Source organism: Seriola dumerili, unplaced genomic scaffold (genome assembly GCF_002260705.1).
Source record: "Seriola dumerili isolate Sdu_G_001 unplaced genomic scaffold, Sdu_1.0 BDQW01000216.1, whole genome shotgun sequence".
Taxonomy (NCBI): domain Eukaryota; kingdom Metazoa; phylum Chordata; class Actinopteri; order Carangiformes; family Carangidae; genus Seriola; species Seriola dumerili.
In genome coordinates, this window is record NW_019174471.1 from 3,256,622 (window position 1) to 3,274,355 (window position 17,734).

Below are 17,734 nucleotides of genomic sequence, written 5' to 3' on the forward strand. Positions count from 1 at the left end.
AATTACATTAGACTCTTACTACTTGTTTTACAATGGGATGTCAAACATAATCACTGTCTGGATTATGTTTGTAGGCAATGGTTTTTCAAGTGCTGCAGTTACGTGCAGTTAGTTGTAGGAAGGCGGTTGATGGTGGTGAGTGTACAAATTGCAGGACTTTAACGTGGGAGTCCACGGTTTCTTTTTAAGCTGTGTTCCAAGTTTGTATGTGATGTATGTATGTATTTTGAATGTAAATTGATGTGTCTTGTGAACTTTCTCCTGTTTTAAACCAGAAAATGATCTTCAGCCCACCTAAACCAAGTTTAGCCAGTGCCTGAACACAACCATAAGACTATTTAATAAAGCAGTAGTTGGAGTGAGTCAACACTGTATTGCAAGATCAAATATTTTGGGAGTATAACTAATGAAATATGTTTTCAGTTAACATTTTACTGATTCACTCAGCCTCAATGGTTCTTTTTTGGAGGAATTTACAGATACAGAACAACAATTCCTCATTATGTAAGTTGAAAAGGTGAACTAGATGGTATTATGTTGACTCCAAAATGAATTTTATAGATTCAATTTATGGAGAGTGGGAATAAGTAAATGGGCTGTTTGTTTGCAGTATGTACTTATACTTGTCCATTATAGATGAAGACAAAATTTCAGTTCCACAGTTATTATAATTATTATAATAATAATAATAATTATTATTATTATTATTATTATAACAATTTAACAAATGTATAGTTTTTTAAGTTTTAAGTATTTTTTAAAGGGTGATGAGTTGTTCTGTAACATTTTGAATAGTCAAGTCAATTTTTATTTAAATAACACCAAATCACAACAGAAGTTATCCCAAGGCACTTTTCATATAGAGCAGGTCTAGACTGTACTGTACAGAGACCCAACACTTCCCCCCATGGGAAAGCACTGGGCGACAGGGTGGCAAGGAAAAACTTCATTTTCAGAGGCAGAAACCTGGAGCAGATCCAGGCTCAGGGTGTGACTTCAAAGCTGATTTATTCCATTTCTTAAAGTACTGGGGCTGCTAGAAAGATGGCTGCACTGATATCAGTTTCAAGAAAAAGGGACAAAAAAAGGAAGGTAGGCAAGGTTGAAGGTAAATGTATGTAACTGCTTTCTGAATAAAGGACTCTTCAGTCCTACTTGAATCCAGTCTCCGTTTTAAAGCATGAATCATGTCATCATCCTTTCCGAAAATCAGAGGGGGGGCACCCAGATTTGAACTGAAGACCACTTGATCTGCAGTCAAATGCTCTACCACTGAGCTGCACCCTGAACACTGTCCTCAGGCCTCACTTGGGAGATACAACAAGTCGGCTAGCTGTGGGTTTGATCTCTGCTACTTGACTAAATTTCACATGACAAAGACAATTTGCGCCAGCAGGCCTTAGGAAGTGGGCAGGAATTCAATCCTGCACGTCAATCTGCATCTGCTCTGCTATAAGACACTAAAAACCAAAGCAGCTCCAGGGTGTTTTCCTGCAGCTGACCAAGTGCTGACAAGTCCATGTAGGGGGCTGCAAATCAAAGGAGCATTTCATTATGGGTATTAATACAATATTATTATTGTTAATACAAAAGTGATGCCGTGATGAAAACAAAAATCTGCAACTGATCACCAAAAATGCAAGATAGACTTCTCACACACAACATATGATCACCAGGGACTCTGCAGCAGTGGTGAAGATAGTTATGTCTTCACTCGCTAATTCCTGCAGGCACATGAAAGCATCTAAACCCATATTAATAATTAATAGATCAAATCAATGCCAAAAGACAATGAGCAGCTTTGTCCTCATTTCCAAACACTGCAGACCCAGAGCTTTAATCCAATATACCAACATGTGGTTTCTAAACATCTGCAAGGGGTAGCATCAAGGAAGTCACTGCACATCGTCAAATTAATTTGCTCTTAATTTTCAAACGGCTGGCAGAGACCGATCCATGAGAAAAAACAATAAATCACGCGGGTACGCGAATATGTTTTGCTTTCATCAAAGCTCTGATTGTGAGCCAAAGTAAGTCTTTCTGAGAGTGATCATGTTTTCGGGAAGACGGGAATGTGGTAGAGGAGTTTTATGGGATTTCCCTGGCGCTCTGGGGCGGAACGTATCTTTGTGGATCTGATGAAAAACATGAGGAGGGACAGTCGTGGAGCAACAGACGCACTGTAGCTGCGACCAAGGAGATGCATCTCTCTCTCACAAATACGCTAGGACCAGTTACAGCATCATTCATGAAACCTTGACACGCATTTATTCTACCGTCTTACTTCCTAACTGCATGCATTGTGTGTTACTTTTCTGTGTTGGAGCAAAAAAAATCCTGTTTTGTTGTTTTGTCTGGCACACCCGGAGTGAGATCATTTCAGCTGTTACCACTGTAAATCAACTTGTTTGAATTAGCTTCATGAGGCAAATCCCATATTCTTGATTATGAGGAAATGATGCGTCACTGACACAACCTGACCTACAGAACGGCAAAGTGAACTTACCGTCACTAGTTTTAGGGGCATATTTACATTTCATAACTGCATAGGATTCATACAACTTATTATGATGGACTATTTCTGCACCAGGTCCACATTTCCATTGTACTGTAGCCACTACATGTTCTACACAGCTAGTACGTGAACGTAGTTTAAAAGCCAGCCAAACTCGATGTTCACGAACCAGGAAGTGAGCGCCTTGCTCCTTCATTGACAATCTTCACGCATGACAGGTGAAAATTCATGAGTGAAACTGTAAGAAACAAAGAACAGAAAAATGTCTCTTAACTAGCACAGTACAGTTACTGTATGAATACAACTGACGTAACCCATCAGCACAATTATGATATGTCAACGGTATGCTAACACTGTCATACATTGGCATCTAACATTATTGTAAATTAGCATCACTGTAACACTAAAATGACTTACTGTTAGTGTCAATCTGCACATGAACAAACTGACACTGTGCATAGAAAATAAATCTAACTCACTTACACATGTTAACCAAGGTACTAACCAACCAAAATGTACGGCTATTGCTTTCGAGGGCATGAGAAAAGTGTAAGACAGGAGAAGTTTGCACTACCTGTTTACTACTGAGGGTTCCTTATCGCACAATGCACAAGCCTGTCATCAGTTCAGTGTAAATCAATGTAATACTGTGCTTCTATCTGGTGATATATTTCTGCATGAGTTATGAAAAGTTACAAAGAGCAATGTGCATTATATTTGTGTGTGTGTGTGTGTGCATGTGTGAACACATGCACCTATAAAAATGAAAACAATTAACCCGCACTGTCTATTTGTGTGTATACAACAATACTTCCATGTTGTCTGCGCGTGTGCAGTGTCATATGTGGATAAATGCCTGTTTGTCTGTCTGCATACGTGTGTCTTAACCACACGTGGCAGCTCTGAACGCTTCCCTCACATGTGCTTCAGAGCAGACCAACTTCACAGGTGACCTCCCCGCGGAAGACAATGAAACAGATCGGCGCAGGAGCGAGAGAGGCGTGGGAGGCTTTTACAAAGGGACTAATGAGATGGGTAGAGGAGTCGAAGGGTTGAACGTGGAGACAAAGAGATGCTAAACACCCCGTAATCCTTTGAGGACTTATCGTGCTGAGACCAGGAGGCATTGCCCTTGGCCAAATGTGACCCTCTTTTGACATGTCAAACACAATGTAAATGAACCACAGAGGTTCTCACTGACTAATGAGAGACACAGAGAGGCGAGACATGAAGGTGGACTCACTGTTACAGTTAAACCAATTTAACTAAAATATTTTTAATATGAATGGGTGTGAAAGCTTGAGTAATTATGCTAATTATTCTGAGGTATAATGATTGTAATTTTCATGAGTGTGATGCATTCTTGGATACAGCTTATCATATCTATTTCTTTTCTCTTATTTGTGTTCTTTGTTTGAATGTTCCACGTTTTTGTTTTTTGTGAAGAAATAAGTTTTCGAGTTGACCACACATATTAGTGGAACTAGTGACGTGCAGTGGATGCTAAGTTTTTCTCACTTGTTCTCTTTGCACAGATGGAGGAAGACAAAAAAAAAAAAAAAGCAAGCAGGAGAATTTGGAAGGATAAAAGGGGGAGAAATATAAGACCAGTGTAATTATTTTAAGATGAAGGATTTTCTCTTTCTGACAACTTCAGTGAGAGCTGCAGTGAATTAAACACCTCAACTGAACACTTCAAATTTGGAGGCCCTATTTTGTAAATTGAGCACTTTGTGATATTTTTTAGTGGTCACAAATACAAAAAAGATACTGCAAACACCTACTCTTTCTTTGTCTCTATCAAAAACAAGATGAAGGAATGACCCTAACCTTTGCAATCCTATCTCTGGAAACTCTCATCCCCTAAGTCACCACTCAAAGCAGTGTCCTTGTGAACAGGATTTCTCTCAACACTACATAAATATGTTAGCGTTTACATCCTGCATAAACATTAAGAACCGGTGAAGTCAGAAATGGACAAAGATGCCGTATTTCAGATCGGGGCAGGCAGACACAAAATCCTGCTCATTTATGTCCTTCTGCTGAATGTCTTCACTATTGAGATGACACCCGCGTCAGTTCAAGCAAACTTTGGCTCCCTTCCCATGCTCCCTCTGTCATGAGGTCACGGCCAGTCACCATTCGAGTCTGTTTCAGCGTTTCAGCGTGTCAGAGAGTGTAAAATACTTTATTTTCCAATCAAGACCTCAGTGCTCCTGTGTTGGTTTAAGTGTGACACAGGTGACCTGCAAAACTGCTCTCAGCCCAGCTCAGGAAGTAATAAAGCAGTCAACAAACTCTCTCACACACACACACACACACACACACACACACACACCCACACACACACAGACTCACACAAACAACTCCACATGATTCAGCTGTCCAACTACGGCTTTATTGGGATCCTGGCAGATGTAATAATAGGAATAGTTCTGCTAGCACATTCCCAGTGGTGCTGAGTGGAGACTTTGACCACTCTGAGCACTTCACACTTCATTACCAAAACACTGTCTCCACCGTTTAACAGTGCCGGCCGTTGCAATAATTAGCTATAATAAGCCCTGGATGATATTATGACAGTATGAGCGTATTTTATGACTAATATTCCCAGAGACTGTGAAATGAACGCCCACTCCCCAGCAGTTTTAAGACCCACCCTTGGCACTGCCTCTCTCCCCCCTCTCTCCCTCTATGAGCGCTAGTATGATTAAGAGTTGACATAACTAATAGCCTCTCCACTAACTCAGGTAGAGGGAGGCGGTTCACACTCTCACGAGGACCTGTGGGTTTAAAAGTGCTTTCAGCTTGCTAATGATGAGCTTGCTATCTCAACATCCTCACTGCTGAGAAGTGTACTCAACTCGGTAGATACTCGGTAGAGAGTTGTTATGCACAGTTGGAGAGGCTGTGGTTTGTTGATGAATAAAAGGTAGAGCAGCTGTATGAAGGACCGCCATGACATAACCACATAGAGTACATTAGTGGTCTAAGACTCTGGGCATGAACTTGAACAATGACTCACTTAATGACTTACGATTTATAATGATACTACGTGTTTTTCATTCAGTCTCCTTTTCTGTGTCCCTGCATTGACAAAAACTGTGATCCATTGCTAAGAATCTTGGGAATTAATACTTGGAACAATAGTGGTTTTCTTACACAGCCACTTTTAACACTAGGGAATGAATCACTGGAGGAGATATAATACATAACCGTGGACTTTTTAATTTTTTGTTAAATAAATTCAGTTCTTGCTCAGCATTAACTGAGGAGATAAGGCTGTCAGGACAAGGGTTTCATGACAATGGATGGTGTCATGGCACTGCAGAGGAGGCGAGAGAAGCAGAGTCCTGAAGAGGGATATTTCATCACCACTACCCGGAGCCAAAAATAAAAGAGAGAAAGAAAAAGAAAACAAAGAGAAAACTTAAGAGCACCGGCCGAAAAATTGCGGCATGTTTCTTGGTAATTCCATTACCTTTACTGATAAAAACTCACTGAGGAATGAGAGTGCCTGCTGCATTCATTCTGCTCTGAAGTTCTGCTTTTGTAGAAACCAGCTTTACAGAGGCAGATGGTGAGGCAGGGTATAAGTAGTGCACTGCTAATATTGTTGCTATACGACACCTTGCAGGCCTTTAATCAACAGTCCATGGAACCAAAACTGGATTACCAACTAACAAGTCCCTGGGGCAACCAAGAGGTTCACAGTATTGTTTACCTTTGTGACCCCTATTTGTAAAGGTTACTTCCCAGAAACCCTAGCACCATAGAGTTTCAAGTACAAAGGGAGGGGCCCGAATTCAGTTTTAAGTGCTCACATAATGCTGGCCCATTCTCTGATGAAGTTTAACCAGATTATCACAAATTGACTGACACACAGAAAACCAATTAGCAGTATTCCAACGTGATGATGGTGATTTTTTTCCCTGCCATCACAGCAGCTCCACCTCCGTCACATTGTAGATTAAACCTCACATTACAATCACAAAAAAAAACAAAAAACAGGGTGTCAAGTGGCGCAGTGGGTTGAGCAGGCGCCCCATATGTAGAGGCTACAGTCCTCGCTGCAGTCGGCCACGGTTCGAATCCCGCATCGGACGGCCCTTTACTGCATGTCATTTCCCCTCTCTCTGCCTCCCTATTTCCTGTCTCTCTCTACTATCCTGTCCAATAAAGGCACAAAAGCCCAAAAAAATATACTTAAAAAAAACAAGTCCCTTCAGTGATCTAGGCTTAAATTAAATTAATTTTTAGGATTGATTGGTGCATGAAAGAGTGCTTCAGTCTAACCTTGGTCCATTATGTTGTGAAATCCTGTATCTGCAGTTTGATGGTAACGGTTTGTATTCTGTTCAAGACATGGTTGAGGCCAGAAACAATGCCGTTGGCCAGCCTTAATATTTTACAATGTATGGCTGATTCAGAGTTTTTCAAGAGGTTGGCCAACAATCTTTCAGCAGATTCTTATTTGGTTTGGACTTTAAAGTGGCGGATATAGTCTTGTGAATTGTAAAACGAATTTGCCTGCTCCCCCCAAAAGACCTAAGGCGGTGAAGTAAATCAATTATTTGCTTTGTCCTTTTGCAGACAAATTCAGTGTGAACTTTCCAGGTTGAATCATCATTACACCCAAATATTTATATGAAAAAAAAAGGAACTTATAGTAGGAACTTTATGGGAGCCAGATGGTGAGCAAAATACAATATTGTCTGTATGTTCTATGCATTAATGTCAAGAGCATTATTATGACTCCACTCAACCACCTTGTTCACACCATGTTGGTGCAGCTCAGAGTTGCCTAAGTTACTTAACAGAAATATTAAGACTGTATCATAAGAATACTTTAGAATATGTAGATTTAGTGCATCACTGAGATGCAGTCGAGCAGCGCGCAGGAAGTGAAATCTTTTCCATCCACGGAAAACCCATATGAGTATCGGATAGTTTCTTTGTGTTTAGCCAAATCATTAAAAAGCCATTAACGGCCTATTGTGTACTTGACGGAAACTAGGAGGCATCACGGTGCATGCAAAATACACAGCAACTTACAAATGGGGAGCGGGGGGGTTCAGTATGGCAAAGCCCTCAGATGCACAGACGAGGTCAAGAACCTGTCGGTGAGACGAACTGTTCGAGGCAACCAACGGCAGCATGGATTGTCATAAAGCATCATTACACGGACTCAAGAAAGCCGAGAACAAATAATGCTACATGTCTTTGACAAACAGCTAAACCTGTCATCAATCAATACTATACTTAACTATAATTTCGTGCCTGCTCAAATAATAAATAGATTTAATCACATTTTTCGCAGCAAGATTCAAAGAACTTTACTAAGAGAGAGGCGATGTGAGACGGGTTAACCAATCAGACAGGACCAATCAGCAGATGCCACTGTTATCAACTCTAATCGTACTGCATCACCTGCTCACCACTGAAGTGAGAGATTGAAGAGGTAGTTTTGGACAAGAGACAGTTAGAGAGAGAGAGAGAGAGAGAGAGAGAGAGAGAGAGAGAGGCCAGATGAGAGAGATAAGTATCAGTGCCTGCTATCAGACCTAGCTGCATGTGGTTCCAAACCCAAACCTGGCAGTTTATCTATAATGGGCAGTCACTGCCTTTGGAAGTCACCCAAATCCACTGAGAGAGAGCCCACGATGGAGGGGCAGTCCACTTCTTAAGCCTTATATCTGAGATGGAGCTCTTAAAAAAAAAGAAATGCTCCACACGCAGTCTCAGGAAAAGTGCCTGTGAAAAGTAATGTCTTAATTTAGCAGCTTTGTGTTTTGAATTGTTACATTCATGCTAACCTACATGTTGTGAAATATACACGCTCTTTATACTGTGTGTCGTCAGTGTCACTGTGCATCTCCTCTGCTGTAGTGACTTTTATATGGCCTTGGCTGACGGCAGGGAGCCCGCTCAGTGGCAGACCACTAAGCCAAATTGATTAGACGAAGGTCCTCCTCTTCGAAAGGTGTCCACACTTTCTCCCCCAACAGGCAATCTCTCTAATGGCCTCTCGGCAACCCTGTCAGCACAGAGCTTCAAGGAACAAGGCGGCAGAGATTCAAGGACCAAAGGACCAGTTCAGCAGAGGAAAACGGACAATTCGTCACCACAATGGTCTTCTTCAGGGAGAGAGGTGCCGGGTGTTGGTCAAAGTCGCAGTGGTCACACAGCAAAGGGCATTTTAGTCTAATCTGTACATCAGTGGGGGTCAATCATGAAAGTATCACTGCAATCACTGCGAATATCTGTTGTGTTTTTAAAGCCATTCCTCATCAATGTCAGTGTAGTTTTAACTTCTGTCAATAGCACTTGAGCTTCTCCCATTTCCTGATTGCGTAATCCTGAGCAACTGCTATTGAGCCTCTCCAAAAACCTGGGAATAGAAATCCTCACAGTCAAAGAAAAAAAATCACATAATAGTAGTATTATAAATTATGATTGGCTGAGCAGCATTCAAAGCTGTTGTAAAATACTCTATAAACACACACCTGTGACTGCATTACATCAGTATGACTGCGCCAAACAAATGGTTTCAAAACGCTGTTTTGAACTGATACTGTATTATGTTTAAAACATCTAGGGGAAAGTAATACAAGTCAAATATAATAGTTGCCTACTGGTGATACATATGCAGTTATAACTGCAACTGCGACATCATGGGAATATTTTTTTTTCTTTCTCCTGACATTAGGTGTACTGGAGAGCCCATGGGAGAGAACTTCACTGTACTTCATGTTGCCACAGATTTGTAAAGCAGCCGGCACCAGACAATCTACACCAACCACTGCTAGCAAAGCACCACTGTACAAAAACTCCCTGATGCTGGCCTAGAGGCAAGAGAGCTCATGTCAATAATATGGGGCAAAAATGTGAATCATGCCTGTAATCCCACTGGTGCCGAAACTGCAACGAGAAAAGTTGCTGGAGAAATACCCTTTCCTCTGGTACCACGCAATTAAAAATATACTAATTGAGCACTACTTCAAAAATTGCACAATTAATGGCGATATCCAAATAAATCTGTGTGTGCATCTATGTGCTGCTGCGTCTGCATCATGCCTAACAACGCCCCCTTAGCTGTTCTACAATCACTTTGAACCACGGCTTCTTGGGGTTTATTGCTTTAATCTACAAAAGTCAAGGAAGCGGTAGAGTCGATGCCCAAAACAGTTTCTGTGATCTGTTGAATACGTGTGTGGAGAAGGTAATTCACACTGACCGACAGGCAACTCCTTCAGGCTGTAAGCATATGACGTCATTAAAAACAACGTATTACCAGCCTATAGATTCAGCGCTGTTGACAGCATGATGCTTTAGACAGCGGACACTGATCTTATAACTGTGACCTCAGCACTGTGTATATTACTCTGACTGGACACTTGTGATTGAGTGTTGATTCCCACATAAACACCAGGCAGGTCAGGACGTTCTCCCTTAGCATTAATCTCAGCCCTCTTTAAGGCTGTGTGTTAGAAGACTGCCGACCTTTTGTATCGTCTCTGTCACCCAGGACCCTCTCTCCATACCTGAGAGAGTATGCAGAAACCCTTTAAGTAAAAGGAAAACTCTGACAAATGGCAATCTGTCAGAAATACAAATCCAACTCCTGAGTCAAAAAGAAGGACCCCAGTAAAACTCTTTCAGCAAAAAAAAAAAGAACAAAACATTCAATTTTGAAGCTACGAGCACCATTAAGGTCCTGCGATCATTTAAAGTTTCAGACATTTTCTCTTACTTCTGAAAGATTCGAATTTAGTGGTGAGTAGAGGCAGAGGCAGCTCCGGCGTCCGTATAATTACGGGAAAATTACATTCATTATTGCAATTTACATCTCATCTCCAATCCAATTATTAGCAGTTTGACCTGCACGGCACATGTTAGCATGGAAATCTAAAATGGGATCCCAGGGCGGAGGCACGGGAGGGATGGAGGACAGAAAGACAGCGGGAGGGAGAGTTTGGGACTTTGGGAGTTGTAGGGAGGAGAAAAAACAATCAATATAGCTCTAAACGATGATGATTTTAAATAGCCATAATTCTCTGCCTCAGAGCACAGCTGCCAAGGGCGCCACTGCTACACTTTGATGTCTGATATGCAATATTGCTGCCAGTAATTTGCTCATCTGCATCTCTGGAGGGACCATCAACTGTCTGTCTTGTTCGTCTGCTTCACTGTGTATATGATGCCAGTCAGTCTGTCAGTCTGTCTGTCTGTCTGTCTGACTGACCGTCTGACTGGCTGTCTCTTATAAAGCTTATTCACCACACACCTATACAACTTTTCAGCCACTTTTGAAGTGGAAATAGGAACTTGTAAGTGGGTAGGAGTCATTGTACATTACATACAATCTCCAGGAAACAACTATATACCGCAAACAATGCAATCTTACTTGCATTTTGTTGGCGATACTGCACTTATGTCAACTACCCTAAAACAAAACAATCACTGGCCTCACCTGTCTGACTGCCTTAATCAGGTCCAAACCACAGTCTCTCTTCTTCGCTGTCATTATCTCTTGTGAAATTGCTAAAGATAAACCCATCGCCGTGGCAGCGGCAGTGTGTAGGAAGCAGTCAGTTCCTCTGCTTTGCTGCAATCTTGTCATTGTATTTTCTTGAATGCGAGATGCACAATTCATAGGTCATGCAAAGAACAGGCTTGGAAAGTGAGTGTTTGTGTGGGTGGGTAAGACAGAGCTCCGTTGCGCCATCAGAATGAAAATATACTTGTGGCATGACATGCTTTACGAAAAAATTCAAGTCCCAATCTGAGCTCAAGATTTTTAACTCTTTAACTTTATATACATGAACTAATTACTTTAATTCATTGGTGTTTTATGGTTGAGCTTGACCTCTGACCTCCAAATAAAAACTGATATGAGTAATTAACTAAAATGATCCTTACTCACTAGCTTTTCAATACGGACTCGAACTCGAGTTCACAAAGCTTCGGAGGGCAGCAGCAAGGCATGAAGAAGTGCACCTTCCACACTCCACCACGAACAGGAAACATTTGTCACCATGGACACAATAAATGCCTTGCTTGTTCAGCTTGTTAACGTATATTAATAATCCAAATCAATCAAGTGCTATATAATAGATATTACTCTGTCCTCTGTAGTTGACTTACGATTGAATATGGGAGTAATACAAATAAAAAGAATATGCAACGAAGTGATGGTTTATTTTATTTTACTTTAGCACACATTCTAGGCTTTTAAACCCAAAGTGTTTGGGTGTAGCTATAGGTTCATGTTTATGATCCAAACTATACATTATTTCCCAAGTAGCTCTAAGGTTGAACCGAATGCCTCGAAGTTTCAAAGCTTCAATTGTCATAAATATCGACATCTGAATCAGTATTCAAATGCTGTATTTTTTTAATTATTATAATTATACATTCAACAACATCAACAATCCCAAATAGCCCAGGGAGTAAGATCTAAGCTCTCATCTAACATTACCAGCGCTGACACTGGGACTGGCACAGCTTACAACTTACTACAATGCTAGCAAGATGTCGAATAAGTGAAGTGTCTGGAAAAACTTCCTAATTTGCAAAGATGACCCCCTAAAAAGTGAAGTGCCAGATACGCCAAAGGAAACAGGCATATCACAAAAAACTACAACCAGTTTGACAAATCACCTGAAAACTGTAAATAACAGCTTAGACGTCGATGATGTTAGCGCAACCTGCATGCTAAAAAAGTTATAACGCTATAGTCCAATTTCTGTCCTTCAAATATTCCCCAGTATTCCTCATGAAGCTTCCAAGCCCCAACAATGGTATTCATGACAGTCCTCTATGTTTCCCCGCATTACTTTGCATCATCTGGCATCCGTGGTTCCCCTTAGGAATAAATCTGCTGTTTGAGAATTTTACTGCCCACTTTCACTACGCACGAACTGGTTTGGGACAGCCCCTTAATAAGTTGAATCCACCACACAAACCTGGTACCCAGAGGCTGATCAGATAGGTGTGAGGGAAGGGGCCGAATTGGAACCAAGCCAGGGATTTATCGCCTTATTCAAGGACAATTTAACAGACCTCCAACACAGCCTTAAATCTAATATGCACAATGGAAGGATGGTGTTTTTAAAGTCATCCTTCCACCACATACTGTATGAACAGTGTTAGAAGCTATAAATCAGTAGTGGAGAATTTTTGTTGGTGTGGGGGGGAATAAAGGCACCAAGATATCTCAGTCCACATTTCAAATGTGGGTTTGTTTGAAGCTAGTTGACAGCAGGTCAGATAGGTTCAAACAAACCTGCACACTACCCTGTGTTACTGGTTTACTATCGCAATTGCATCAATCCCAGGAATTTCCATAAATCTCCACAGTCCAGTAGGCAGGTTGAGAGAAGCTAGGATATGTTCTTAGGTTAGGGCAGCAGAGTAAAGTCAACTGTTCATTCATGTGCATGTGTGTGAGTCTATGCTGGCTTTGAATGTCTTAGGTGTCCTTTGAAGTTTTAAGACAGCTCTGCATCCGCTCACTGGTTCCACTTCATGGGACGTGAATATGTGGACATGAGCACCATCTGAGTCACTGACTGTGTGTGTGTGTGTGCCATTTTCCGGTTGTGTGTGTGTGTGTGTGTGTGTGTGTGTGTGTGTGTGTGTGTGTGTGTGTGTGTGTGTGCGTGTGAGTGTGTCCGACTTGCTCTGGCATGTGTGCTCTTGCTCATGCATGACTGAGTATCCAACAGTGTCTCAGTTCCTTCCTTTGTCTCAGTTCCTACCTGTCTGTCTATGTCAGTGCACCGCCATTGTCTGGACACACTGCGCAGACTTGACAGACACTCAGCTCCACACAATACACCTGAAGCATGTCAAGTAAAGCACATGCTGCCCGGTGAGTTGCAGAGTAGAGTAGGAAAAGTTTACTCTGTTGCATTTTGGTTTGGCTCGTAAACAAAAGTCCCATGACTCACATGCATGAATTTATGAGACATGACGACCTCTAATCCCTTTGTCTTTCCTACATCCTGACAGCCTGGGAGATTCAAGACAATAACATTACTTTACCAAGGCCTGGGCAAATATTTGTTTGCATTTAGCTTATCTGGTCTCCTAACACACTTTACAAGAGCTCTACAAGCTTTACGTTCAGTTCACACAGATTAAAATGAACTTCATTTCTTCTATTTCTTTTCCAATCTTTTTCAGCAGAACCTCCTCTTACCCATCCATCCCCAGCCCCCAACCAGTGGGACTTCACGAACTGAATTAATTCCTGTGTACTATCATAGAGTCACAGACAGAGAGGACTTTTAAAAGCCAAGAAAAAAACGAAGCGAGTACATTGTTTTATGTGTATATGTTGTGAGTTTGACTCAGGTGGCGGAACTACATGGTTCTTGGCTCATGGTCTTAATGATTTCTTGTGATCATCATTCACCCACAGATCTTTCAAAAGATGCTTCAAATCAGTATGTTGTTTCAAATTCATAGCCGATGTGGCTGATTAGTTTTTTTCAGACCCGACAGACACAATTTGCATAAAAATGTAGGTTTTTTCTTTCCCATCAGAATCTGCACTGATTTGTTAATGAAGTCCTTCAAATGCATCGTACAAACTGGCCTCAGCAGAACCAGTACCTGTGCTGTTTGAGTTGCCAGCACTAGACGCCGGACGCTCACGTTCACGCTCATTAGTTGCAAAGGATGGAAATTAGGATGCGTTCAGTTTACCATTCACCAGAAAATGAGGGCGTTCAATGAACGGAGCTCATTTAGCGCATTCATGCACAACAACTGTTCAGATGTCACTTTCATGTCCCTGACCTTTATATCCTTGCAGTTTGAATTCCCGCTGATAGCACAGATAATCTACTTATGTTTTAAAAAGCATTCAATTACATTTTTATTCTACACTGTACCTCTAAACAATATCAATTGCTATTTGAAGAAGCTACAGAAGGTAAAAAAATCACTGAAGTAAGCTGGAAGTCTTTTTTTTTTTTTACAAGACTCGGTTGTTTAATTTGAGTTTTTCATAATTTTGTTCGATCTTTAGCATTTATCTAATTTTTTTTAAAGCTATTTTGCCAATACACTAAAAGCAAAGCTGTAGAAATGGGCGTTTAAATTCCATGTGCATTACCATTTATTAATATCACAATGATGATCTTCAGCTTATTATTACTATTAGTGGAGATATAATTCAAGGTAACACTCGTCATTGGACTCACTGGATCGCAGGGCGGATGGAGTGACCTCGATCTCGCCGCTGGTCTGGTAAGGCTGAAAGGCAGACGCCGAACTCATCTCACTGGCAAAGGGTTCGGGACTCTGCGTTCCTGTGGAACTGGCGCTGGTGCCGTCACCTCCATTGTGTGGGTCCTGTTCCTCGTATACAGCTACGAGCTGGAGAGAGAGAAATAAGATATGTGTGTGTTAGTGTGTGTTTTGGGGGGATGAAGAGAGACAGAGATGTGTCTGTGTCTGAGAGTGTGTCTCTGCATAAGCAGTAAATATGAGTATTTCTAAGTGTGCATACCGTACATGTATATAATGTTCAGGATACTCATGTAGTGTGCATACAGTTTGTGTGTGTGTGTGTGTGTGTTTTCACATTCAGGTAATGTACCGCTATGCAGTTATATGCAAACCAAAGCGCTCAATCATGATTTAAGTCACACACACACACACACACACTCTCTCTCTCTAATCTTGCAACATCTGCAGTCATGTACCACGGGATGTTCCGGGTTGCCAGGTTTGGCTCCCACAGCGAGCAGCTGCTCCATTCCCACAAAGGTGATACGTTGCCACGTTTCGCAGGCCAGATAGGGAGAACTCGCCTCAGCATCCCATAATTATCAGTCTAACACACACTGCTCATCACTACAGCCAAGTCACCCACTTAACAAGAGAGAGGGAAAGAGACACAGCAGTCTGATTACGGTGAAGAAGAAACACTACACTGTTTCCTCTTTCATGGGAGTGAGGTTAGATCAGCCGATGCTGATCTACTACTTATGAGTCAAGGCTTTTTCTTAGGCTCCTGGACTGAGGGAGAGAGAAAGAGAGAGAGAGAAATAAAAGCATATGACCTGCCGTAGTGGAGTGGATATAGCAGTGCCAAGTGGTTTTCATAGCCAGCACAACCTGTTACTAAACCTCTCACAAGAAGATTAACCTCTTATTCCTTCCAAACAGAGCAATCGTACAGTAGCAGCCTCGTACACACCCTGCTAGACAGAACAAAAGTATCTATATTTCAGACTTGAGATGAGTTCCTTTTTATGTCTTTGTGCTACCTGCAAAATCTGTTTAATGGAAGGCCACGGATGTGGAGAGAGTAAGCAACAAAGAAAGCATTAATCGCCGATGGGAGCAAACAGCTTTCGTGTACCATGCATCGTATTTGTCTGAGGGTAAAAATAGCACAAGTGTTTTTCCATGTATTTGCTGTTTTTCATCACCCCAATGCAGGGAAATCTGCATATAAACAAGTTTAGAAGCCCCTGTTCTTCTTTTTTTGATTCAATCCCTATGCAGGGGATGATGCTTAAGAGTGTATGTGTTTGTGTATCTGCGTCTGAATTTATGCCTCTGTGTGAGTATGCCCGTGCGGTTTGCTGTTGCTGTAATTCACAGCGACATCTCTTATGCTGGCTTTGCGCAATTAAAGCAGACTGTCTTTTTTTTTGTTTGTTTTTTTTCCTAAGATGTTTCCGCGCATCCCGACGCCATCTGTGAGACGCTCCCCTATCACCGAAGGCTTCACCCATTTCACTCTAATCACACTCCAATCCGATCTTGAAATTATATTCCTCATGTTGTAAGGGTTTACTAAAAAAAAAAAAAGTGCACCAGTGAGGCAATCGAAAAGAGATACGTGGTGCTACAAAATAAGAAGGCCTTAATAGAAGAAATCCGGCAGGTTGAGGAGGTAATTTTCTTATTTTTAAATGTGTAAATGTACGTGTTAAGACATGCAAAGATACTTTGCTTTGTGTTTAACCGCAAACACAGTCCGATCAATTTGGTTTAGGAATTTTTCCTCAATCAACTGCTGTTTCTTTACACAAGTGGGATAATCTGCTCTTTTTTCGACACATATTTTGATTTCTGGTTTCTTTAAAAGATGTTAAAACTTGAGATCTGAAACTGGAGAATCTTTGTACTTGTTCGAAGGATGAAACTCTGTTTTGGCTGAGCGTTTTTTGCAGTGACGACGATGACAAGAACAGCTATGTGAAGATGCCGAGGTGGCTATGAACACAGACGAGACAGAGAGAGAGAGAGAGAGAGAGTGAGAGGGGCTGTCCCCAGAGGGATTTATACTGCCAGAGTGTATGTGCGAGCCAATGAATCATTAGTGACAAAGTAATCAGGCCTCCCATTCATATGTTGGTGCGAGTATTTAGCAGCCCGACAAGCCCTCTGCCTGCCAGCTGCCCATTTAGAGAAGTGGTGAATACTGTTGTTGGTGTCGCGGCGAAGTGTGATTCATTTTTAAATACATTCCAAATCCCTCTAATTAGGTCCACTTTGCTATGCCATGCATCCTTTCACCAGACACTCCAGAGCACTCTGTGGGTATCTGACATGTACGGCTAAACTCATCCACACACCCTCCATTTCAGAATCAAATGGGTCCGCATTTATCCTGCATTCAATATTTATGGGCTCTTGAAAGTGCTTGTTCGTCCCCTAAACCCAAAGAGACGTGAAAAGTTCCCACTGTTTGGAAATCTGAGGGTTAGAACCCCCGTTCTTGGAAGTTGAGTGCTGAGACATCAAACTTCCTGTAAGTCGTCGAACTCATAAAATCAAACAGACAAAGGGACGCTTGGCTGATAAGCTGGTTTCTTGTTTCCAGGTTGGAGACGTTGGTTTTTCACGTGCAGGTGAAAGTTTACGTGACATTGAGGTTCAATTAATCCCCAATGAAAGTTTTCAACAAGATGCTATGGCACAGTTTAATTTTAAATAACTTTGAGAAGTATTTTGCAATCATATCAGAGAAATATGGGCAGCAGGCGGAGCTGTGGATGTTGCCATAATTTCATCATTTTATATCAAGTCTATATCTAGCAGTGACTCATATCATATTAATGTCAGTCTGCCGTGAATATTTCCACCGAGCAAAATTAAAAAGTTTCTTAGTATCTAGATTACAAACTAGTGTGTTTGTCTATCAGGTCCAGTTGTGACACTCACTTAATTATTACTTCCAGATGTGAG

The 17,734-nt window shown here is 41.5% G+C and overlaps 1 protein-coding gene across 1 annotated transcript in view; it reads right to left on the bottom strand.

Annotated features, from left to right (window-relative positions):
* LOC111228205 (partitioning defective 3 homolog) overlaps window positions 1–17,734 on the bottom strand; it is a 368,887-nt gene that overhangs the window by 237,214 nt on the left and 113,939 nt on the right. The window contains exon 3 of the mRNA XM_022754021.1: window positions 14,731–14,905. Within this exon, the coding sequence (XP_022609742.1) occupies window positions 14,731–14,905 (175 nt within the window). The remainder of the gene's footprint in view (window positions 1–14,730; window positions 14,906–17,734) is intronic.